Source organism: Sycon ciliatum, chromosome 2 (genome assembly GCF_964019385.1).
Source record: "Sycon ciliatum chromosome 2, ocSycCili1.1, whole genome shotgun sequence".
In the NCBI taxonomy this organism is placed as follows: Eukaryota; Metazoa; Porifera; class Calcarea; order Leucosolenida; family Sycettidae; genus Sycon; species Sycon ciliatum.
Window position 1 is genome coordinate 5,171,571 of NC_088644.1, and position 26,259 is coordinate 5,197,829.

The following is a 26,259-nucleotide window of genomic DNA, read 5'->3' on the forward strand; positions in this document are numbered from 1 at the left end:
AAGTCAAGACTAATAACTTCAATAGTAACCAATGTCCATACAAGCAAAGACAGGGAAAAAAATAGAAACATCAAAAATGATGTGGAGCGCCATGTAATATGTACTTGCAGAAAACAATGCAATAGCCAACAAGAGTTATGTGCAAATGCCAAAAGCAAAGTATAACATGCCCGTCGACTGAATGGGTGGTACTGGAGCAAGCTAACCTGCAGTTGGACACCGTGTGTGGAGGGTTCTTCTCGAAATGTACTGAAAAGAGTGGCTTGCTGTCGGCATCGTCATCGCTGCTGCTAGCAACCGAGTACTGCCGTCTGAACTGTGATGGCGCGGGATGATCAGCATCCAGCTTGAGTGCATCACGGTGAACAAACAAAACACAGCACACCACAAAGAGTACAGTTAACCATTAGCCTGTGTTGCTATGGATACAGCTCGATGACATCATTACGCATACAAGGCTACAACAGGTGCGATGTGTAGTGGAATTTAGCACATTGTCGCCTTGATGTACAACATGCATAAAGTACTATTTTGAGGACCTTGCATTATTTAGGGCTGAAATGGTTAATACAAAAACACCGATTACTGTATTTAACCGCTAGGGCCAAACAAACGGATAACCGTTTGATCAATGATTACAAAGTAGGGATGAAACGATTATACCAAGAGTACATGAAAACCAGAGTGTGCAGCTCGGATGGGTTGCTGTCACGGCGAAATTCCGTGATTACATCATTTTAGTGATGTAGTGCGTACAAGCAGGATTCAAGCAGGTCTCAAGCAGGTCTGTTTCTGCACAACTGCAGCTCAGTTGTACGCACTACACCATTTCCCGCCTCAGATCTGGGCCAAATATGATGTAATCACGGAATTTCGCCGTGACAGACACCCATAGCAGAAAAGGCCCCAAGCTGCACACTCTGGTTTTCATGTACTCTTGATTATACCAATTACTCGGTAAGCGATCGATAATTCCTGATCAATCAAGTAATCGTTACGTTAAAGATTACTCGTTAGGGATTTTGAGTCCAAAAAGTACTGAAAGCCCTCGTTTTTGTGAAGTTTGAATCAGTTTCCACTGTGAGTACGCAGTTGCCAGGGGCATGGTGCATATTCTGAGGTTAAATTGACTTTATAACTGCAATGGTTCTGACCTACCCTGTCACTAATGCAAAATTTTGGTATTATGAAGGCCTAGCTTTTGGAAACAGAGTATTTTTGCACAAAATTCTGACACTGTTTGCTATTATTATTATTATTATTATTTTGCTTGTTCGCGTTGGCATCAACCTGCATAAAGCAGGTATATAGCCTTCGCTTAAGCTGCCATAAAAAAGAAAGCTCATCCTAAGCGAGAGGGCTAGAGGGAAATCTAACGATAACGATAACGAGATACAGAATACAAAGAAATCCAATGAGTTCAACGTACAATTCAAAACAAGAAAGAAAGGAAAGAAAAACAGAGCCGAATCTACCGATTGATCCATCAATCGACAAAGGGGACTAATCCGTTAGTGTTGCAAAGTAGAAGCTGATTATAGTTGCAGATCTCCAGGCCAGGGCCAGCATATTGCCGATTCTGGATAGGTCTCCGCAGCATTTGATGTGGTAATTATCATAATGTTTGATAAAATTGTTAGAGTATCTAGTATCTAGAGTACCGAGTATCTAGTATCTAGAGTGTCTAGTGTAATTGTATCCGTTATTATTGTTAAGGGTATTAAGGGTATTAAGGGTATCACTGTTTGCTAACGATTAAAATCGATTAATCGATCGTTAAGCTAAAGGGTAATCGATAGGTGAAAATCCACTACCGTTTCAGCCCTATTACAAAGTGATTTTCCGAACATTCGCACAAGAAACGAAAAGTCGCAAACCCAAGGTGACAATTGCCGTGATGTACAGAAGTTGCTTGCTGCTGGGTGACGGTTAGTTGGTCACTTCAAGCATTCCAATCAAGCAATGGAGAAGCTGGTGTACCGTCAGTGGCAATTGGGCGACAACCCCCTCAAACCGATTCAGGACGTTCCCACCTGCTGGAACGCCTCCTTCTTCATGTTGCAGCATCTGCTGAAGCTAAAAGTAGCATTGTGTGCCGTATTCGAAGACTCGAACCAGCATAAGTACTGGCATCTCATGCTGGATGACAGGCAATGGAAGCTGACCGGCCTGTTTGTCAAAATCATGCAGCCCGTGCAGGAAGCAACGGCCATTCTTAGACGGCAGACCTACACGATGTCTTTCCTCGTGCTGCCTGTCGTATGCAACATCACAGCTGGCCTGGCTGCACCTGCAGGTTTCTCAGGCAGCATACAACAATTCCAGAAGGACCTTGCTAATGGAAAAGGTCTGAAGATGTATTTTTCTTGCAAGAGTTGCTCAATGACAATGGTCGGGCTTCGGCCTTTCGCGGATCATCTCGAGAGCAAGCGGCATAAACAAAATGTTGCTGACAGCCGTGCAATGTATATTTGCTCTTGGTAAGTGTGCGTGTGTGTGTGTGTGTGCTTGTCTGCTCCTGCCGAACACGAATTGGCAATGTTCTCTGCAGAGCAGTAGGCCCCCCGGATCATCTCGAGAGCAAGCGGCATAAACAAAATGTTGCTGACAGCCGTGCAATGTATATTTGCTCTTGGTAAGTGTGCGTGTGTGTGTGTGTGTGCTTGTCTGCTCCTGCCGAACACGAATTGGCAATGTTCTCTGCAGAGCAGTAGGCCCCCCGGATCATCTCGAGAGCAAGCGGCATAAAAAAAATGTTGCTGACAGCCGTGCAATGTATATTTGCGCTTGGTAAGTGTGCGTGTGTGTGTGTGTGTGTGTGCTTGTCTGCTCCTGCCGAACACGAATTGGCAATGTTCTCTGCAGAGCAGTAGGCCCCCAATTCAGCACATTCTCTTGCTTGGTGGAAGCTGACTACTGACCGGTTTCCAAGTCTCAGTGTCCTCGCCAAGAAGATCCTCTGCTTGACTGCCACGTCTATTCCGTCAGAGCGAGTGTTTTCTGCGTGTGGCATTCTGGTGAACACGCTTCGTAGCTCGCTCAATCCAGAGACTGTTGATGCCATGGTGTTCTTATCGATGGGTGTGTGCGAGTGACAAAGAGTTCTGCTATTGCGAAGCGCATAGCAGATCATCTAGGGTCTGAAAGACCCAACACCAGCAACCCTGTTTCACAGGCTACTCTAGACCACGCCAGTGCTTCAGCAGCAGCTGCAGGAGCTGCTGCCTCGCCCCCAGTACCAACAACTACCAGTCGTGCCATGCCGCAGTTATCTGCCCAAACATTGGCGTTGTACCGCCGGAGGCGTGAGAATGGATATGATCTGCCCGATCCACAGTACCAGCAGTGGCTGCAAGCGGTCTCATCCAGCAATAACCAAGCAACGCAAGATGCTCACTGACTGCATCATAGGCCATTGAGTTGTACATTGATATACACATATGTACATACTCACAATATACAAGCAAATATGTAAATAACACAATTCAGTGGAGACTGTGGCGTGTTCTATTAGAGAGGTTCCGGGTACGATTTTCCGTGCCAAAATCCGTATGCGCTCTACGGATTTTTTTCGAGGCGTGCTCCATACGATTTTTCGGCACGGAAAATCCGTGTGGACTGGCTTTTATACGAACCATGTTTCGTATGGAGATTTTGCGTCATCGGGTGCAGAAAGATTTTTCGCGTACAAATTTGGTACGAGAAACATCAATTTTCGGCGGGAAGATTTGATTTCGGTACAATTTTTCAAAAAAAAGGCATAGCGCGGGAATGTGACGTGTTTGCGATCGTAACCTAGGAAATGACGGCAAACACATTAGTTCCGTACTCCGGAACATTTCACTGCTCGAAAACGACGTATAAAAAATCCGTTGCGCCTCTACGGATTTTAGCACGAAAAATCGTACTCCGGAACCTCTCTATTATCTGGGATTGGCCTATAGTAAATGCTTCTCGCCCTACATAGTCATAGTGAAGCTTGAATGAAGTCATAAACTCATTTTGGCAACAATGCTGAATCTGACTTTCAATTTGAATATGCAAAATCCGTCACAAATGTTGTTTCTCATGGAGAAACGAGATGGTAAACATCAAAATTCTTGTTTGTAGAGCCTTCCTAGGGCCTTGAAGAGCAGATATTGACCATGAAATGGATCATGTTATTGTCTCGATTCTCCGCTATTCGAGCAAGTCTAAAGCCCGGTCTGCTGAAATACGCGTTTTGCCAAATAACATTGTGGGCTACCTTGGCCCCTCACAGTGATCTGGCCATGTGTAGTGGACATTTCCCAAAGGAGACACTATTGTCGGCCCCTCCATACCCACTTTCAGGATTTTCGAAGTCTTACCAGCTGGAATTTGACACCTTCAGTGAGAAATTATTGAATTTTTGCCAAAAACATAGGCACAAAAACACCCCCATAGCTCGGGAACCAATTAATAGACCTATCCTTGAAAAAGCCCAGACCAGTTCTTTACAAAAAGGTGTCTGGCCATCCGAAAACACACAGTTCAGATCGATTTACCTTTTTTTTGTTCCCTCTTCGGGGTAGAGCCACCTTAAAATGTCTTTCCATAGTGCCGTGATTACTCCTGCAGTATTTCGTGTTATGCAAGTAGTGTTCATCGACTTCACGTTTTAGAGGCTCCATTCAATAGCCTGCAGAACTCATGTTCTGAACATTCATCACATGTCATCTCTTTGCTTCCTTTCTATCCCCTTGTTCTAATTTCCTCTCCGTCACTTTCTACTGTCTTCACCATTGCACTTAGCGCTAAGTGTAATGTGTATCGCTTCTGGATGCTGTGCAATCTGCTTCTGATAGAGCTGCTTGGCTCAGAATTGTCAACAGATGTGTTGACCTCATGCAATGAGTGATATGCGAACTGTCATTATTATTATTATTATGACTTCATTTCCGTTATGTACTGCACTTACTGTTTCTTTATCTAATTGGATATTTTGATTCTGTTTCAGTTGTATCCTACCGTGGGGATTGCTTCCTGATGAATGCCACAAGAAAACGTTAAGAAAACGTTTCAACCCTATCTGATCTGTTGCCCTGTAACTACTGATGGGCACGTTCATATTTTTCCATTTCCATAAAATTTCTTGGTTTCAGATAATTGGGTGACATGCCAGTTGAATGGGTTCTATATAGGTTATGCAATCACATAATCAGTTGAGATGCCTTGGTAAAGTCGTGGCACAGCGATGCACTAGCTCAAATGAAACTGCCGACTCACGCTGTGTACTTTGCTCCTATAAGCAAGACCGCTTACTCACGTTGTATACATAGCACCAAGAGTACATATCCAAGAGTGTGCAACTCCTATCTTGAGCTGCGATGGGTTCACCCACGGCGGATTTTTTTATTGCGTCATTCTTGGGCACAGCCTCCCCCCCCCCCCCCCCCCCCCCAGGTAAAATCCCATCCGGTGCGGTCCCGAACTCTGCCTTGTCACACGTGCACATACCTTGGTCTGTGGTGCAATCAAGACGGGGAAGAGAGAGTCCTTGTGCAGATGGTCATAGAGATGCAGAGTTTCAAGTGACAAGTGCATCTTGCTGGCCTGGTTACGAGGACTAAAGTCCAGGTCGAGGTTCACACCAGACAACTGGAACTGTACCGACATAGACTTGTGATCGCCATCAGCATCTCCAGCATCACCAGTGCTGTTCGATGTCCTCCGTCTGCTTGGTACAGAAGAGAAAAGCTCGACTGAAGCGCCTTGCATGCGACAGTGGACACGCAGGAACAGGTTATCTCGTGTCAGCATCGACTCGTCGCTTTTCAACGACTGGATAGCCTTCAACAAGTCGTCCTCTTCCTCTGTGAAGGACAACATTACACAGACACAAGACACAGATACTCAGGCAGGCAGGCAGGCAGGCAGGCAGGCAGGCGGGCGGGCAGGCAGGCAGACAGGCAGGCAGGCAGGCAGACAGGCAGACAGACAGACAGACAGACAGACAGACAGACAGACAGACAGACAGACAGACAGACAGACAGACAGGCAGAAATCCAGAAAAAAACACTGTCCAGCCGTTTTCCCCCACCCACGAAGTACCTGTTACGCTCAGCCTATAGAGCTGTAGCACATCTCCCAAATGACCATACGGGGGCAGCCTAGTTGGTTCCTCCAGTCAACAATCCATGCATGTCATCAATAGGTCACATGACGACAGCCATGTTGGTTCCACTGTCCACGTGTGGTGTACAGTTTATGCATGAATGCAGTCAGATCAGCACGTACCTGCCAGACCCTCAATGGCATTCGATTCTTCACCCGCTGCGTCCACAGCAGACGACCAGCCGCTCCATCCGGAAAGCCAGCCCTGAACCTTTCTCGGAGGTGCTGGAGCAATCTCCTCACTTGTCTCGACCTGTTTGCAAACGGCACAGGAAATTTACACCAAAAGACGAAACAGAACTGCATGAGAAGGATACAGATAGACCGGGGCATGGTGAACATATACGTGTGCTGGGGAAAAAAACAATTCCAGATCGACCTGATAAAAGAAGAAAAAATTGAAGACGCCCGATAAGGGACTTGAACCCTTGACCCTCAGATTAAAAGTCTGATGCTCTACCAACTGAGCTAACCGGGCACCTGCATCATTATTGTAGACCATGGGATAAAATCCAATACTGAAGTATCAGTTTACACTCAGTGCTGCATGCAGCCGGTGAAAGAAGTGGTCCGAGAACTGGTGCTGAGCTAAAGTACCTTGTCTCGTTTCAGACTACGTCGCACCGCGGATCTCAACAGCAACAGCTCTTCCACCGGGCGCTCTCGCTCGATCGCAGCCATATCCTCCTGGACACAACAACACAACGATTATCGATAACCGAAACAGAGCACAGATGGTATGACTAAGAGCAAGAAGCAGTGAACACATTGAACAAGCGATGTATCTCAAAAGCTTCAAAAGAGAGCTCATGAGGCAGACGTGTCAGAAGTGTCAGAAGTATCTTTTGGTATTATGCTTCTGGGAAGGATTCACAAAAACAAACAAACACCGTGGCTCAATGTAACTGCACATATGGCAAGCTGCTTCTATTGTCAAGTGCAAGTGGCAAAATACTGGTATTTTACTACTCCCTGGTGCAAATCAAGCCAACAGGTAAGCAAAGTGCGATTCGGGGCAATGTGCAGTGAGCATGGTGAGTGATCACAACCATATGACCGTAGTACACTGTGTCGCCCTAGCAGAAGTACATGTATTCAAAATCCAACACAATACACTGCATACCATTTCGTCGCACGCAATGGAGTCAGTATCCTGGGCCCATTTCCTGTAGAGACGGGCATAGATGACGTTCTCGTGCAGGCAGTTCAGGACAAACGTACGGCTGGAGTGACGCAGATGCTCGTGAAGGCCAAGTACACCGCCAAAGATAGCATATCTCCACCATGCCCTGCAGCTGTACATTGCAAACAGCAGCAGCAGCAGCAGCGACAGAGGCAGCATACAATATACGTTGCGAATAGAAACAAGCCAACACTGATCAAACAAGTACCTGTCAGAAGTGCACCTATTTCAAAAGCACTGTGATTGACGACTGCAGGAGGACACGGCGTGTCAAGGTGCAGTGGCTTACTAATTTTCCCATTCCACTGTCTGCAGTCATCAACTATTAGGATTCTAAAGACAGTAGTGGCAAGTGAAAGTTGACCAACTTGACACTTGGTTTCCAGGACACTCATAATAAATTATGCATGTCGTGTGTGCACATAAGCATGGACACTGCATGCACCGCACAACTTCTCTCAGCAGAACTCTCACTCGGAAAAGTCAGTACCCAGTTGATCGTAGGCGTCGGTGGCACAGTTCATTGCATGCAAAGTGGTCAACGCATGCATCGTCACATTTGTTAGCACAGTAGATCTATAATCGTACATGCTCCCTGCTATCAGCGTAGGTCTCAAAACATTGCGCCGCACAACCCTGCATAAGCTTACTTTTCACTGACAGGACAGACAGGTCGATGTTTCCGTCGCTGCTGTGCAATGATATGCTGCTGGGTTGTCTCGGCTAGCACCGTACATTGGCGGAACTGTGCACGATTCATCTGCATGTCAATGTGCTCCAGCTCGGCATCTAACTGAACACGCGGTGTGTCCAGCGAACGCAGTGGTGCGGTCGACTTGTTCCGAGTGAAACGTACAGAGCCGCTGAATGGCTTGACAATGTACGAGTGGCACTGTGAAGACATAGGAGTCGAGAACAACACCACAGTACAAACAGCAGCACACCATGTCACCGGCTGGCAGGCATGACGGGAAACTAGGATTTCGAATAAAGACATCCCACAGGGGAAAAAAATGACATTAATTTTATTTACACCATTCCACCATCAATTTTGCAAATGTGCATGTGCATACATATACACATGCACAAACTGGCTCATACGGCCGCGCAAAATGGGCATAAAGCTCACACCCATGAAGGTCTATGCATCTCAGCCTATTCAATTTCGTAGACTACAGGTGCAGAAAATAAAAGGTTAGGCGCGATCACCAGCAATGCTCACCTCTTGGCTAGCAGTCTTCATGCGTTTCTGTCATACATGCAACACAAAAGAGAATACCAGCGAACACGCACACAGTCAAATGTATGCACGTGCACGCACGTACACACGCACGTACACACGCACATACACACACACACACACACACACACACACACACACATGCACACACATGCACACACACACATGCACACACACATGCACACACGCACGCACGCACACACACACGCATGCTCAAGTGCTAAGCAAACATTACATGTATCAACTAACTGGAAACAAGCAAAAACCCAAGAAGCAATGTCCTCATTAGTTCGCGGAACACCATACACACCGTACTATGTTTCTTGACATCAATAATTAGAACAAACTCATAAATTTCCCCAGGTGCACACAGAACCAAGAGAAGTTGATAGCAATGCAAATAGTTACAGTCAATTTCCCCTTCAATCCTCTCCACCTAATGAGTTAGTCACAGTAAAAAGTGCTTAAAAAGAAAAGAAAATACAACGGTGACAAGAACATATCCACTGAATTCCAGAAACAGCCCTCAACGATGTCTGGATTCTATGAGCGTGCACATGCACAGCAAAAAACAACTTCCAATTGCTTGCTTGCACAGCCATGAACTTACCATGAAGTCATCCGTTGACTCGTCTTCCGGGATGGTGGCGTGAACGTCCCAATGCACCCTAAACTTCTCAAGCTCGAGTACCTTGCAAGCTAAATCGGCATCGGTCGTGACGCCCTCGGGTTTCTGGTGAGCAAAGAACAAAGCCATAGGGGTATGAGGATGAAGAAGAAATCTCCCTCTGATCATGACATGGAGAGCTAGACGGGATCTCTGCCCAAACCAAAAGACGTTATCCAGATGACTGATGTCAAAAGTCATGAAAGTACTACCATGTGTACATACTTTATCCATATCTGGGTGATTCACCACCATTTTTGGTTCTTTGCAACCTTTTGTCAGGCCAAAAATGCATGTAGACCAATAAACCAGGATATCCTGGTTCACTCCATTGTGAATGCAATGTATAATGTAGTGTTGCACTGAGCCAGAATCTTGATTAGATGCCTGGCTTCACAACCAGCCGATGACAGTCCAAAACAAAGGATACCTTGTCGGCTGGGTCAGTACTGGCTACTTCTCCGAGGGCAAGTACATGTACATGGCAACTTCAACATGCTGCTAAACTATTAATAATTTAATATGCCAACACACTTCTTAAACATCGGCATAAGTTATCTTCGGACTCAAAGAATGAAGAGTCTGTCTGAGAGAACGATAAGTTGAGAGAGAGAGAGAGAGAGAGAGAGAGAGAGAGAGAGAGAGAGAGAGAGAGAGAGAGAGAGAGAGAGAGAGAGAGAGAGAGAGAGAGAGAGAGAGAGAGAGAGAGAGAGAGCAAGCGAGAAAGAGCTGGCTGGCTTGTCCATGAAGCAACTGGGTAGACAGCACACCACTACATCAGGTAAACTTAAAACACCAACATAGCACAAGTGAATATCTCATTCGATGCACACTCACCCACTCATCGCCAGCATTTTGTGCAGAGAGTTTGTCAATGGTGATGCCGACAGCAAACGTCTGGCCGGGAATTGTGATACTGTCCTCATACCGAATATGAACGTTGGTGGCAAGAAACTGTGAACATAGACCAGACACCAGACACCAATAGACAAGACAATATTATAAATAGAGCACAGCAGTATGTTGCTATCGCATACGTAAGTTATACCTATGCTCAGTAGCTACAGAAGCACAATCCCACTTAGCAAACATACACACAGTAACAGGAATCTAACTCTGCGGATAAAGCGAGAGCATCACACCGACATACATGATACACGAAAAACAAACAAAAAGACACCATTCTGAAGAGATTCAGGCCTATAAATACATTTACCTGAACTTTGTCCAGTATTGCTGAAACCATCGAATAGGCCATAGACTTTGGGGCATCTTCCTTTGTATTCTGCAACCATCAAACATGAGCACAATTCATAGGCATAAAACGCATACAGAATTACAGTCAACCGGGACCAGGATCAGATTCTACAAGGCGATTGAACAGAATAGTACTAGCAAGAGTTGCAATTGCAATCTATTTATTTCCAAAATTTGAGTTGCCTTTTTCTTTGGTTCTCACTTCATGGTTTCACACGACTAGTGTTGTGAATAAACCCGTTCTCAAGTAGCAGCAAGAGTTGCAATGGAATAGTGTTCTCCAAGCAATGATGACACCATTAGGCTCGGATTCGTATGGCATTACAGGGATCTGATATCCTCACCAGCATATCACCGATGCACAGGCCAAATAAATGAAATAAGTTCAAAAAACATCCTTCAGGAGATGTTGTATGGGCTACACTGCATAGGAGTCAAATCCACAACAACATCCCCATGCGTCTTCTAAGCCTTTCCGCTGCTAGGCCGATCTACACTTCGAATACGTTGTCTAAAAAGTTAAAACACTCCCATCCAGGTACACGTCCTGCAATGTTCATCCAGCTATGATATACACAAGGGGATCGCCAATGTGTTAACTCGCCGCCGTGTGCACGCTTACCAGTCGCTGTGCTTCCCAAGCATCCAATGCCTGGAACTTCCCGGCCGTAGCTGCATTCTGTTCAGCACCAGTACCCTATAGCAGTGCATAACACACAGGAGCCGGCACACCACAGAGAAGCACCGGTTGATATTACTCTCACAGCCGATTCACATCTCGGCCCTGGCGCTGATGAGTGATTATCTTGCAAGTGTGCACGTGCTTTTCATGCGTTCTCTTTTCAATGATGACAATGGCACAGATAGAGGCAATGCATGTACAGCGATACAGAGTCTGTGCACATCTCTACAGTACAGGTAGTGCACATGGATGCATTCCACAATACTACACACACGTCCCACCTGCGTTCTAGTGGAAGGTCCAATCAGCACGTAGACGTCGTCTCCTTCCACGGAAAACACACCGCCGTTGGATTGGTACGGTAATCGCAAACGCAGGCAACCAACATACCCTGTTTGGAAAAGGCAAACACACACCAGACATATAGACACCACATCATCACTATGCTGCACAATGCTGAGAAGCACACAAATAGACACACAGAATCCCTGCCGGCCTGGGCAGGCAGCATCCACAAACCAAGGGGCTAAGGTATCACTCACAATTTCATTGGTCAAATAAATTATAGCATTAGCCATTGTACTGCTCAGTACAGTGTCTACTCATGGGCTGGGTCAGCCCGGTCAGCGACCCAGTGGGGGGGGGGGGGGGGGGGGTACTTGGACCCACTTGAGAGAAAATGCCCTGTCACTTGTCACTTGTGACACGGTTAGGACTGTACAAGCAGAGAGCTGTTTTGTACCGTGCATTCATGTACTGATGTAGGAGAATCAGCAGGAGAATCCAGTACAGTGACACACACTGCAAGTTGCAGCGCAGGTCAGCGACCTCTGCTTGCTTCAACGGTTTATTTCCCCGTCCATGCATGCTGACTCTGTCGTAGTGCTAGCTTTTGCACACTAGGCACACATGTACCTGGTTGCGACGTGGCTCAATGGGCCACGCCCGGTACTAGCATACATATGTGCACCCGGTTGCGACCTGATTGAACGGGCAACACCAAGAACAAACGTGCACCCAGTTGTGATGTGGCTAAACGGGCCACACCAGGTATCGTGCACCTGGTTGCGACCTGGCTGAATGGGTCACGCCAGGTAGACATGTGCCTGGCTGGCCTAGTCTCTCAGAGCGGACACTGCCTTTTACTTAGCACACGGCGAGAGCACAAACAATCTTTTAAAGCGGGCAACATACCATCTTTGATCTCGACTGGTAGCTGGAGCTGGCGAAGTGCATCTTTTCGAAACGGGATATTATGCAATTCAATAAACCCTGGAGCAGATACACATGAACAAAACACAATGCCAAAGGGTGGGTTCAGAGAAAGAGACATGAGCAACTCCAGCACCAACTTCAGCTCTTTGAAAGTACCGTAAAGGTCTGTAAATAAGCACCTGCCCTACATAAATACCCCCTTCATCCTCTTGACTCTGTTGAAGTCAAGTTCAGCCCGATGAACATACTGCCCGAAATAAGTACCAATGCGGTTCACACATGAAGCGCGTAGCATGTACATCGACATGAAAATGACATCTCCACTACACACAAGTCAGGTCCGAAAGTTAGCTTGTGCCAGAAAATCAGTACCCTCCAACAACTAGTCGCACGTCCGTGTGAGGGACAACAATACGAACTTAGAAGTTCGTCTAAGTTCGTATTGTTGTCCCTCACGCAGGCGTGCGACTAGTTGTTGGAGGCGACAGCGTTGTGAATAGCTACTGGCTCTCAACGTCTGTTTAGCACAACTCCATGAGCGACTCTGACTCATGCTGCTACCTGGGGCCTCACAAGGTATTTGTCGCGCTGGAAACGAAGCGTCTCTGTAAGTTTGTATCCCTGGTGATGGTTTGGCCTGAAGAGCACTATAAGTGGTGCTTTTTTCAGGCACAATCTTCCTCAGCCTACTCAAGCTCAACTGATAAGGGGTGAATTCCCTGAAACACTGGGTATTGAGCAGGGAGTGGTGCTTTATTACAGGTTTACCGAGCGGAAGGTGCGACGTGCTCCTCGTGTGCTCCGGATGGCAGTCGCGAGTCAGTTAAGTGTCAGGTTTGGCAAGAAGCGTGTGTTCCTCATTGGAACAACCAACTTCCATCACTAATATCGCCGAAATCGCAACTTCTAAGTTCGTATGGTTGGCAATATTGTGCTACTGAATGTAAACCAGCGCTGGTTCACCACTCAACACAACCTAGCGCTGGCACTGTAGAAATTAGCAGAGGTGCCAAATCTCCCCATCAGGCGGGAGATCTCCTGGTTTTTTTGATGTTTTTTTTGTAAACAATAAAACATCTCCCTATCTCCCGACTAGAATTGAAAACCGTCCTACTTGGCACGGGTTGTGTGTCAAGTGTGGTTATCATGCATGTACAGTGGTGCTCTCGTTGGCGTGACTGACATTCTGTTCGTATGCATGATCAAACGTGCTAACAACATAATATGCCCATTTTTACCCCTACATGAGGGCAGATGTGATCGCATAGGATAGCATGCCCATTTTACCCCTACACGTTGAGGGCAGGCGATCTCCCTACTGGCAGTCCAACCTGGAGAAAGATCTCCCTACCACAGACAGACTCAATCTGGAAGCTCTGAATTTGTTGGGATTCAAAAGTGTCCCGTTCCCATGTATCCAATAGTGCAATAACGATACGAGGGTGACAGTAGAACAATACGGATGCAGCAATGGTACAGGGTGAGTATAAATGTGCACACCTCTAAAATCGATGTTGCTACAATACTGTTGCTAGTAGCAGCTACAGTCACTAATCTCACTGGTGGTGGGACAAACAAAATGCCGTCATTGATCCATTGCAGCCCCTTATGACCATGCCGATCGAACTTCTCTACTCACTACAGGCAAGCGCAATGAAACCAGCAAAGAGATTTCAATGAAATATGTAGACTGAGAACAGGGAAACAGGGCAATAGAACTGACCTTTCACAATTCCCATGGACCACTGGTCGGCACTGATATTTTCCAGGTAATCTCCCAAGACAGAGTTTATCACATAAGATGGCAAACTCCCCCATTGGCCAAACAACATCTTGGGAGCGAACACACGTCAGTTATTACAACTTCGTGAAGAGTGAATACAATCAGCGTTCAATCCACCATTGTTGGGCTCCAAAGAGCTGACCCAAGGCAGCTTTTGCAGTAACGAATCGTACTCGGAAGAGTAAACAAGTACAATGCCAGTAGATGGTCGATAATTTCACAACAACCAGAAGTAGTTCAACGTTTGCCTTTCTCTCAGCTCAGCTTGTTGAATTTACTTCTTTGGATTTGGAAAATACTGCCTGCATGTATATGCAGCATACCACTGTACTGTACTATTACCACAGCATAGTTTACACACACAAATCAATCAATGCAATCACGAAAATCATGATCACCGGTATGACGACATCGATATCGTATCTAGTTGACTATGACATCATGTACCCGCACGACCGTCCGCCGTGCATCACTTCGTCTGCACACAGTCGGGCATCAGCTTTAGGCACGTGATGAACACAAACATTGTAGTTCCTGCTGGTGCAAATGCTACACTCTCTTCTTATTCAGTTTTATTTCGACTACTCACTACTACTAGTATGCCCTTGTGGGCTCGCATAGCTCCTTCCTCCTTCGCGATTTGGGGTAGCTGTTCCATCATCGGGTCAGCAGCCAAGGCAGTAGACGACACGTAGTCGTAGATCATATAGACCAATCTGAAATGGCTGATACCAGTGCAGCGGGCAAAAATGGTCCTGAAGCAGTGAGTGAAGAAGCTGCGAAATCATTTGCAACTCTCGATATCAATTCTTCATTGACAGATACAAATGTTGGGGAGTGTGTCTCGGAAATACCTGACCATATCGGCACCCCTACCGCGTATACCGAGGAGGAAATAGCTGTACCGGTTGCGGAGTCGTCAGCCAATGCATCAGGTGCTACTGAAGTCCACCCAGCGCACCACGTGTATAGTCGACAGCCATCCGAAGTGGAACTGGAAAACGCCCAGCAGCTCGTTGAAGCAGTCGACCTATTATTTGGCGGTGGGCAGGAGGAGACATGTGACGATGGCGATAATGATTCTGTCTGTGCTGCGGCTGTAGGTGCAAGTGCAAGTGCACATGCAGCACCACCCGGGTTCTTTCATCAAGAATCTGCTACATTCCAGGATGACCTGGATGAATTGCTTCACAGTGCGGATACTGAGGTAAGTCTCAGGCCAGGCTACGTCACTGCTGCAGTGCTGCATGCACTGGTACATGGTCATGGCCGAACACTGCCCGGCCGTAGTACAGAATGGCAGTACATGTGCAGTACCGCTCAATGAAATCCGATCGAGTCACGCAACGGTATGCGCCGCGCTTTGCGCAGCCCTAGACCTGCAAGCACTGGGCTGAGAAATGGTGCAAGACGCAAACTATTACTTGAGTGACGCGACCGGATTTCATTGAGCAGCACTGACAGTCTGTACATGAGAGAGTGCCACACTGGTCAGCATCAGTGATGGTGCTGATTATATAATAGTGCCGTGATGTGCTGCCGGTGGTCAGTAGAGGGGCCGGAGATTGGATATAATGAGTAACGAGTCGACCTTGCATGTTACGACAAATTGACGGTTTAGCAACAAAATTCTGTTGCCCTAGTCGTTTAGCAAGTCCTTTCCGTACATTTTAGAGCGGGTAACAACCGCGAAAATATCGACAGATCGAATTTACTGTCACTTTTTTGGTGCCCGAAGACCAGAAAATGCATCGAGTATAACGACTTTCCGTTCCCATACACTTCCGCTTGCATCAGGCGGACTGGTATGCATGGAATATGGCTGTGTTGCGTGTGCAGACCTGTGGTTCGCTCCACACGTGCTGCACACCCGCTACACTGCAGAGCAGAAGTACGATATGTATGCCGCAGTGCAGTTGCCGCGCATGGCTTTTGGCGTGAACTATGCATGCCAGACCCATGAGCAGTCATGCACATTTGCAATCCAGATGCATAATATTATGCACATGCACATCTGCAATACATTTCTGTCATTTTGATATACTACATGTGAAGATCGGGTTTAGTGACAGATCAAATATAGTGACATTATAATTATTGTTTTCTCCCGAAGGAGTGTTGTTATATCCTATCTCCACTGCACGAGTAAGTCTTCACCGAAGAGTCATGGGTAAATCAATGGGATCGGGTGACCTGCAGCTGCTATGCATACGTGTGCGGAAGTTGCAGCAAACCGTGACTGCAACTCCTCACCCGAGACAGCCAGATTCCATGTTTCATTGCACAGCATCACACATGTATTTGGCAGGGATGCCGGACATGCTACGGTCACTGCGGCATCCACCGTAACGTTGTGCCACCTCGTTTTGCCCCAGCTAATGTATACGGTGTAATGCTTTGGCTTTTCAGGGGAGAGCGCCATTGGGGGTATTTCCGAAGGATGCCGGACAGTACCACCCTAGTACCCCGAGTGTACCTTCTGACGCTCCATGCCGAGTTGGGTTATACTGGTTCTCATGCATACATCCTGTCCTCAGTACACGCTGCCCCCCCCCCCCCCCCGCGTAAGAGTGCTTCACTCCAAACCATGTGAATTCTGTGTCCATGCTTCTTCAATACACATGCACGTGCGTGTATGCACTGCAGGGGCCCGAGGATGTCTCCTTTGTGGACGATTTGGACTCGGAGGAATGCGCCCGGCTTCAGCAGGAAGAAGCTGAAGTTCTGCAAGCAATCCTTGGAGACGGTCTTACGTTTTGCAGCGACGACCGGCGTTCCTTGCGTGCTCAGCTGTATCTGAACAGGGATGGAGAAAACATTGAGTATGGAGCAATTCTTTTCTTGTAAGTCACCATAACTACTATATACGTAGTGGCACATGCATAATAGTGACATAAATGACACATTGTTGCAATGATGATGATGACTTGCCCATGGACACAATGCACCCTGTGGCTCATAAACCCAGAGATACTCTCGAAAGGCAACTAACTGTCTTGAACCATACTCAGATTTACTTCGATGACCATTCAGAAGAATACAATCACAAGCAGAACTCTGGAAAAACAACAACTGTGCCTACGCTCCAATGAACTATATACCGTATATTCTCTATTATAAGCACAGGTCTCCATTACTAGCACAGTCTCTAATACTAGCACACTGTGAGCACCTTTCGAAACATTATAAGCACGGTCTCTATTATTAGCACGGTCTTGGTGGAAATCAATGCGGCATGCATGATATCTAGCATGTATTTCTTCTTGCCCTGTATGGATGTATTGGTTGAAAAAATATAAGCACGGTCTCCAATATTAGCGCGGTCTCCAATATAAGCACGGGGTAGAGGGGTGTTGAAAAAATATAAGCACGGCGCTTATAATAGAGAACTTTGGCGACCACGCCAGGATCCGAGACCCATGGAGCAGATCGAAGCGAATCTGATCGCGAACGGTCAAGCGTATGGCTACACTGGAGAAAGCCTGCGTGAATATGTAGAGGAGCGGATTCGGAAACATGAGGAGAGAGAGCGGACGCAGAGAGAGCGCGACGCTCGAGCAAAGGAAAGAAAAGGGAGTAGAGACAATGCGGAGCTGCGGCAGAGGGTCACAGAGTTAGAGCAAATCACACAGTCCAGACCCTCTAGAGACGACAGCAGTATCCTGGATAGCAGTGCCATCACGAGGAAGCCAGCCATCAAGATGCCGAAGTTTGATGGCAAACAAACGGTAGAGTCCTACCTCGAGTTATTCGAGGACGTGGCGGCACAAAACGAGTTCAGTGAGGATCAGTATCTGATCAGGTTGCGCGTTGCTGTTGCTGGCAGCAAGCTGGAGAACGCATGCTATGGATGCAGCACGTTTGCGGACGCCAAGCGTGAGCTGCTAACGGCCCATGGAAAGACAGCAGACAAGGCATGGCAGGCATTGGTGTCCATGGTGCAAAAGAGCGATGAGAGTTTTTACCAGTTTGTGGTACGGACAACACGAGAAACAGAGAAGTGGGCGAAACTCGCAATGCCCGAGTCATCGACCCGCAGTACATCGACCCGCAGTGGGGTCAGCCAGGTGGACGAGACGGGACTGTTTGCATCCATAGTACGGCAAGTGCTGCTGGAGTCTGTCGGTGCGGACATGAAGGCGTTCCTGATTGAGAAAAAGTGTTATACCAAGGACATGAAAGCGTTCGCCGAAGATGGTATGGCCTATCAAACCGCCCATGGTCGGAAGACGAAGACGACGAAACAGATCAGGGGTGAAGAGCAACAATTCGCGTCGGCAGAGTGTCTGACTGTCGCGGTCGAGTTGTCGGGTCCAGCTATGTGCGCTGCTCAGCCACCGGCCGCCAGTGTCAGCTGTGTCGAGCTAGACTTCCGGTGGAAAATGGAAGAATTTCCCGAAGTTACCAAGATGTTACCCGACTTCCCGATTGATCGTTGCGGTACATTCTACCAGGTAGGATTGCTGTGGCAATCGGAAAAGCGCCCCCCAGACAACCTCAACCAAGCGATGGCAGCGGCGCAAGCGCTACTGAAGCAGTTGGAGCGCAAAGGTCAGCGGACAGCATATGATGAAGTCCTGATCAACGACTATTTGGCGTTGGACGCCATCGAGAAAGAGCCACACCCAGAGAGTGCTGGTTACTACATGCCACGTCGCAGAGTATTCCGCCACGACGCTACGGTAACGAAGACACGAGCCGTCTTCAACTTGCCGGCTGTGTGTACCGGAGCAGCGTCGCTGAGCAACATGGTCGATCCTGGTCCGTCACTGTTACCAGATCTCATCGGTATCCTGTTCGGTTTTCGTGAGTATCCGTCTGTGTGTCTTGCCGCGAAGTTGTTGTCAGTTGTTGTCGACGAATCGAGAGTGCCGAATCAGAAGATTGTGAGTTGGACCGACAGTCTCACAAGGTGGCCCTGGATACTCGGCTTAATTTGTGATTCAGTTGACTGAAGCCCTTTGGTGGGGAGAATGTTGTGAATGGCGTTGTCGTGGGAAAGGTCTTCAGTGAATGTGTGTCAGATCTCGTCATGACTGTAACTCCTACTTGATTCCCTGGCTAGGTGCTTCTATGCTAAGCTATGCTATGCTTGATTTGTTTGAATTCTTTCTTGAGCATTGAATTTATTGATTTGTATTTGACCTGTCTTACCTGTGTCTACGTAACTTGCTGTGCAGTATCCTTGATCGTTGTGTTAGGCAAGTGCCCAGATGTCGTAATATCCATGTTGGATTCGTCAGTAGACTGCTCTGCTGCACTATTTGACGACGTAGTTACGTTCCTTTATTTCGCTTCGCACTCGTAGTTTGAATTTCTTGAGTGCACGCACGGCGTATTTTTTTGTGTTTAGTTTAGTGACGTCGTGAGGTACTAATTTGGCTACTCGGACTGTACGAACTGTACTCGGGCGCGATCGAGTATCGATCTGGCTACATTTTGGCGCTAGTGCTTTGACAGTTGTTGTCTTTTTGGCGCTAGTGCTTTTGACGGTTTGTCTTACCTGGTTTCTAGGTAGTTCTTCTTCTCTCTTGCTTCAACACAGTCATGTAATTTCTTATGTTTCCTTTTTCTATCTTGCATCCTCTGTAATCGTTCGTGCCATGTAAATCAATACTGGTCGGTCTCAGTTCTTGGAACTTTTGAGTGTATGGTACACAACAGAGAATATACGGTAGCTCATAATTTTGATGGACAGCCCAGACGTCATCATAACAGTGCCAGTACATGTATATAGTCAACTACAGACTGTACCACCAGAGCATCGCGTCGCGTTGCCCCCTTATTGGCTCCTGTGCTCCTAATGGCTGTGGGGTGAGACAGATAAGAGATCTCTGGTCAGAGAAGAATCCTGGGCTACCCACTTCACACTAGCATGGTATAGGTACAGCTGCTCGTAACGTATCGGGACTTGTAGTGCGGTTCAGCGTTGCAGGCCCATACGATAGTCCCGGTTTCCCAGCAGAGAAACAATGGTCGGGCACGGCTTGTGAGAGATGGAGCACACTGGCGGTAATCATGGTTACAGTGCAGTCAAGTTCGTCTCAAGTGGCCAACCCTGGCCCGGGCCGGGGGTGCACTAAACCAGCCTTTTAGACAGGCAGTTGGCCCATGGGCTTGATTCAAGCATATGCTGTACAATGCCGGGTTTAGTAGGGCCTGAGATCTGGCCCGGCTATAAAGACATGCAATCTCTTATTGCAGTATAGCCTCTTATGGCCGATATTTACACTGTCTGTTATGTTTGGGACTGGGCTAAAGGGGAAAGTGTCCGTTCTTACTAACCTTGAAGATGCAGGTATTCAGCATGTGTAGTTTCACTTCACCTTTTCAACTCCTCTCCAGGACCGCATACATGTACTTTGCAAGCATGTCAATCTCTAGTGTCGTGTATTACTTCGAACTACAGCATTTAGGACATGTAGCTGCACACTTTCTATGTGTCACAGAACTATTGCCCCATTAGAATCATCCCGGGTAGGGAAACCTGGCAGCCAGAGTTGAGAATGGGCATGAGGCTGCGGTTAGCCAATTTTGTTACTCACGGTTATGCATGTTTCTTGGGTATTTAACAGCATACCGGAGGAGTACCCTGGCTGTGTTCCCATCTTTGAACTCGAAGTGTCCAAGACCAAATATCTGGCAATGACAGATGCTGATTACATCTACGATCAAGTACTAGCGACTGCAGTTTCCCATGTTGGCACAGTGATGATCTATGATTTGATATGGCGGGCTACTTTTCTCGTGGAGTCAGTTGCTGAGTTGCGAAGTGTGCGAGAAAGTGAGCAAGCTACAGCCTGGGCCAAGGCCGCTGACGTAAGTACATGTACATGTACAATGAGCATGGTCAGTGAATCTCAGCATGTGTTTGCTCAGCAAGAATTGAGCCAACTTCCCCAGTAGTGTCCTGGCACATGTGTATGACAGGGAGAGAGAAATAATGAGAGAGAGAGAGAGAGTGTGTGTGTGTGTGTGTGTGTGTGTGTGTGTGTGTGTGTGTGTGTGTGTGTGTGTGTGTGTGAAAGAAAAAAAATGAAAAAGACCAAAAAAGGGATTCACTGGCCAGAAAATGTCACTCCAAATAGCTGTATGGTGTAGACCAGGCTGAATAGTGACGGTCAATTCTTCAGCCTTGCAAGCTGTTGAATGGTGTAATCCCAGCACAAGTTGCTATGGCTTCTGCCGTAGCATTGCTATCATCGCCTCCGGCGATGGGCGTCAAAGGTCAAGGTCAAGGTGTGTGTGTGTGTGTGTGTGTGTGTGTGTGTGTGTGTGTGTGTGTGTGTGTGTGTGTGTGAGAGAGAGAGAGAGAGAGAGAGAGAGAGAGAGAGAGAGAGAGAGAGAGAGAGAGAGAGAGAGAGAGAGAGAGAGAGCTGCTCTGGTAGGCTTGAAACTGCACTAGCTACTCCATAATATGCCAAGTCAATATTCATCTTTAGTCATTGCCACCCACAATTTATGCTGTTTGGTTCTCACAGGAGAAGAAATGGCAACAGCGGCTCATACTTCCCTGGCAAATGCAGTCGTGTGAATTGGCTGAACCAGCTACCGCCAAAGAGGAGACTGTGGGTGCAGATGAGTTTGAGGCATCCACGGCATTGCTTGTACACGAGGGCAGCACTGCTATGGGAGGACTGCCGGCAAAGTGTCCTGCCGTCTCATGTGACATGTATAACCCAGCACACTTTGTCGGCCCGATGAAAGACATTCTCGCGGCAATGCCGAATCACCTGAGAATTCTGAAGGTAACTCGGCTGTCTGGCTTCTTAGTGTGAACATAACTTACATGTACCGTGAATGTTTATCAAGCAGTGCTCGCGGCTGCAAGGCCAGCGCTCAGTGGCCACTTGATTTCTCAACGGATTTCAATGTCCACAAAAGTAGTCGCAGTAGCTGGTGGAATGCATACCCTGAACATGCACACTGGCATTAGATACAACCAGGTGGATCGGAACATATGCACCAGCCATGAACAATGATTTTCATAATAATTTGAACTTTCTGATGTCAAACCGCTTGCTGTGCAGGTGGAGAATATCCTTAAGGATGATCTGGCGCGGCGCTTTGAAAGCTGCTGGAACAAGATGCGTACGGCATACTGGCACTCGGTGCGCAGGAAAATAGACAACTTCCAGTGTGAACCAGTAATGGCATTCCATGGAACAAACGAGAGGAATCTGCCCAACATTGGTAAGCTATAAGCGTGAGATGGTGACTTCCTACTCGAGCTACCGGTAAGCCACTGACCGCATGAGTACTGTAACTACTACAAGTACAATTCCCTCACAACCAGGGAGTAGTAAAACACGTACTTTGTTGCTACTCAATGGTTGCAACTGGCATTGTGCCGGTGCTTTGTGAACAGCACTGCAGGTCAGTGACAGTGCCAACTGTGGAGGTATTACCATGGTTTCCGTCTACTCTTCATCTTTGCGTTTCCCCGCTGGTTCTCAACTTTTTAAATGCGCTGCGGTTATTGTATTGGTGTCGCTCTCTGATCGGCGTGACAATCTGCAGTGAAACAAGGTCTAGTGGTGCCCGGAACGAAGCCTGGTGTCACGGTTCAGCATGGCTCGTACCTGGGTGTTGGCATTTACACATCGCCATCCATCGAGCTCTCCTTGGGGTAAGAACATTGGAACATTAATTTTTTTAAAGAAGCCATTTTAGCTAGGAAAGGGTTTGCTCCCCATGCTCGCGCTTTTCCGCCGACTTGACTTGACACTTGACTACACGACTCATGACTGCCACCCAGAGCACACAAAGCTAGTTTAGCTGCCGGCACTATCTCCAGTGCTTGTACTTGTGCTTTTAAACTCAATTAATTTCCCCTGGGATCATTACCCAATAGGATACCTCCACGCACACACTCGAAGTATGGTCTCTTTGCTGCTGACGTCATGCCCGAAACGTTTTGGTGAAAAGTTGATGACGTATGCAACAAAGAAATGGCTGCAATGTAGTCTGCGAGTGCTTAGAAAAGTATCCCTCTGGGATCAGCTTGTACAATCTTTCCTCTTAAAAAGTCTTCCGCTCCCTTTCGTCTCACACTCTAACAAAATCAATTCAAAACTTTTGAAATTCCAAATTTTGTGGAAGACAATGTGTGCATGACTGCAATGGTATGTCCAGGTGTTGAAGAACGGTCTACGTGGTCAGCTTATGTTGATGTTTTGATGCCATATGCCTGTCACTATACAGGTACAGCAGTCGCTTGAGGGTGATTGTCTGCGCCGTCCTTCTCGGTCACTCGTACCACCTGGGGACGCAGTCGAAGAAGAAGAGTGATGTGCAGTGTAAGCGTGTGTCCAGTAGACCAGAACCCGAAGCCTGATATGGACTGTCGAAATAGACACGAAGATGCATATACACGCATGCTTGTGATGACTGTAGCATTGTACGAATGAACCCCGGTTTTAGGCACTACTTGTGAGACTTCCATGTTGGGGTCCATGAACACAGGTGGTCTCTGAAACCAGGTCTGTCTTTGTACTTCGAAGTACATCGCACACAGTGACTTGGTGGCAGAGAATACTGGCCGTGGTCTTGCAAAGCAGGTGATTGCTGACACAAGATGGCCGCTTGACTAGATCTCACCTGCATCCCTTTTCTGTCTTGTCCTATTGCTTGTCAGTGCGTAATACACGGTATACAATGATGGTTATTGACAATATGATTGCTAGCATCCCAGTACTCATCAGATCTTGACGAGGCAGCGCTGTTGCAAAACACTGTTCTATGTTTGTTATGCCTGCACGTTGATACATACATATGCTGTATTGCCCAACAGCACATCGTGGCAGAGCGGACTCCGTCATCAGCCCGGACGGTTTCCAGTACGTTGTGCCGTGCGCGGACCAAGTCCTGCCGTGCTACGTTATCGACTTGGTGGAGAAGCGAACGAAGGACGAGCTCTCCAACACCGGCCGGGCGCCTCTACCTGTGAAAACCATCACAGCACGGACTCCACTGATCGAGGAGAGCTCTGCGGCAAAGAAGGCCAGGCTCAAAGCTAGGGTATGTGTGATTCATCACCGCACAACACGGTATGTGTGATGATCTTGCAGTCTTGCCAGCAGTTTGGAGCACGGACTGTTTTGAGCAGGAAATCAGACTCGGGAGGATTATATTTAAAAAAAAAAAGAGAGACTACAGTACCTTGTGGAGTTCTAAACAGCAATTTGCTACGAATCGTTATTTCTACATAATGCGCTGAGGACACCAACTCAGATTCAACATACAAAGTGGCCACTAGACTAACTGGATGCACGGTTTTGGTTTTAATCAATTTGACCGTTGCTTTCTGATTGTGGCAGGCGTTGAAGTTCCTTCCGTTTGGGTTCGGTCCCGCTGGTAAGAAGGCAATGACGATAGAGGCTGCCGCCAGCTATGATGAGGATGAAGAAAGAGAGTATACCCAATGGAATGTAAGACTCGCACGCCTGTACATATCGTACATGGTTGCACTACAAAGCTGCAGCATGCATGCATGGTATTGGTATCTGCAGTACTCGTACACATACCGGTACACTGTATACTGCTGGTGGTGATGATGGCGTGATGCACATCAGATGTGCCTGTGATCTGTTACGTATCGCAATGCAAGAACCATTCACGACATCACGCCATGATTATTTGCAAGATGGCATCGTAAATCACGCATTGCAACCGATTACTATGAGTAGGTACACTGTACGCACGACAAAATGCCAGTCCTGCACTCGAGGATAATTCTGCACTGTGTGTTGTTGACCTCTACTTTGCTTTCTCATTGGTGACCGCAATACCGTTACAAGGACTGGGCTAGAAATGTACTCTACTGGTTGGTGTGTGTGTGTGTGTGTGTGTGTGTGTGTGTGTGTGTGTGTGTCACCTGTGCTTATTCCTACGTGTACTCGTATCATTCTGTGCAGGGAGCTGATGATGAGCATGATTCAGGAAGTGTTCAGGTTGTGCGCAGCGAGTTGCAACAGTACCGGTACATGGACGAGTGATTCCCGGTGTAGTAGCCCATGGCATCACACACAGACACGCACACTGCGACAGGCCGTGCATGCTGTGCGTTGCCCAAGCCGCCGTGAGCAGCAAACTTAGCAGTGAATTGGCGTTTGCTGTATACCTGCTGTCATGCGCCCAGCCCATCACACTAACTGGACCAAGGCTTCATCCCTAGGGTCTAGCGCTGTAGTGCCACATGTTCCAGCCCAAGCTGATGCAGAGTCAGCTGATACAACCAAAGAATCCTAAGTGAGCTGGAGGCCAAGTGGAACAAAGGAGTCGAGACACATTCACTACAGCGCGTCAATGGCTATTTTTGGTCACCACCGCATCATACGCTAGGTATTTTATTCATAGAAATTCCCATTTTATTGAAAACTTTTAATAGCAGTGTTATTTTTCAGAATGGGTGCTGTCAACATGAGATCACACGCCTTCTTCCTGCCGACTTGACTTGACTGGCTCCATATATTTTGACTTATTTTCGTTTCTCAAAATTTCAGCATGAACTCCAGGGTGCTCCTTGCAGGTGTCTGGGCACATGCTATATTGATTGTACCTTGCTTGCAATATGTGACACCGTCCATTGAACACCATTGGAAGAAGAATATTCTCTTTGAGCACGTGCAGTTACCGGTACATGTATTGGCACTGGCAAGTGTGCGTTACTGCAGAGGATGGTAGACCCAGGGAGCCCTGCACGGTGGTGCGGTGTCGGCTCAAGAATGGTTGACCGGGGGGGGGGGGGGGGGGGGGGGGGGCAGTCTCTCGTGCTTGAAGTGTTCCTAAAAGAGATGAGCTGGATCGCGTTCGCAAGCATGGAGAGTCCACACCGTCGCCATCAGTTTTAATATAATCAGTTAAACATAACAATACCAGAACTACATGCTACAGCAGCCTTGTTGCAGTGCCACAAGATGGCCATGGTAGTGGGGTTGTGCCTATCTTCAACCATTGTGTAGCCATTTCTCTTTGCTTACAATAAAGTACTTCTTCATGTACAGAATCGTGGTGCAACTGGGCGAATGGCGAACATTGCCTTAAATTCGACTGCAATGATGTCGGTGCAATTTTCAATTCAAAGAACATACTTAGA

The 26,259-nt window shown here is 47.3% G+C and overlaps 2 protein-coding genes and 1 non-coding gene across 3 annotated transcripts in view; 1 reads left to right on the plus strand and 2 right to left on the minus strand.

Moving 5' to 3' along the window:
• The window catches only part of LOC135808134 (intermembrane lipid transfer protein VPS13D-like), a 65,790-nt gene extending 51,343 nt beyond the window's left edge, over window positions 1-14,447 (minus strand). The window contains 14 exon segments of the mRNA XM_065321279.1: window positions 207-346; window positions 5,479-5,834; window positions 6,259-6,388; window positions 6,733-6,822; window positions 7,259-7,430; window positions 7,969-8,210; window positions 8,541-8,567; window positions 9,169-9,291; window positions 10,063-10,179; window positions 10,442-10,510; window positions 11,105-11,179; window positions 11,446-11,555; window positions 12,359-12,436; window positions 14,103-14,447. Coding sequence (XP_065177351.1) covers window positions 207-346; window positions 5,479-5,834; window positions 6,259-6,388; window positions 6,733-6,822; window positions 7,259-7,430; window positions 7,969-8,210; window positions 8,541-8,567; window positions 9,169-9,291; window positions 10,063-10,179; window positions 10,442-10,510; window positions 11,105-11,179; window positions 11,446-11,555; window positions 12,359-12,436; window positions 14,103-14,211 — 1,838 coding nt within the window. The 5' untranslated portion in view covers window positions 14,212-14,447.
• On the minus strand, window positions 6,541-6,613 carry Trnak-uuu (transfer RNA lysine (anticodon UUU)). The gene has a single exon. It is a non-coding gene; the product is annotated as a tRNA-Lys (tRNA).
• A 274-nt stretch (window positions 14,448-14,721) lies between the features above and the next one.
• Window positions 14,722-25,783, plus strand: LOC135808369 (uncharacterized). The gene is made up of 10 exons (XM_065321552.1): window positions 14,722-15,369; window positions 16,809-17,005; window positions 20,738-20,981; window positions 21,644-21,910; window positions 22,193-22,355; window positions 22,683-22,791; window positions 23,367-23,461; window positions 23,956-24,182; window positions 24,482-24,592; window positions 25,079-25,783. The coding sequence occupies exons 1-10, from the start codon at window positions 14,884-14,886 to the stop codon at window positions 25,157-25,159; spliced, it is 1,980 nt and encodes a 659-aa protein (XP_065177624.1). The 5' UTR covers window positions 14,722-14,883; the 3' UTR covers window positions 25,160-25,783.
• The last annotated feature ends 476 nt before the right edge of the window (window positions 25,784-26,259 follow it).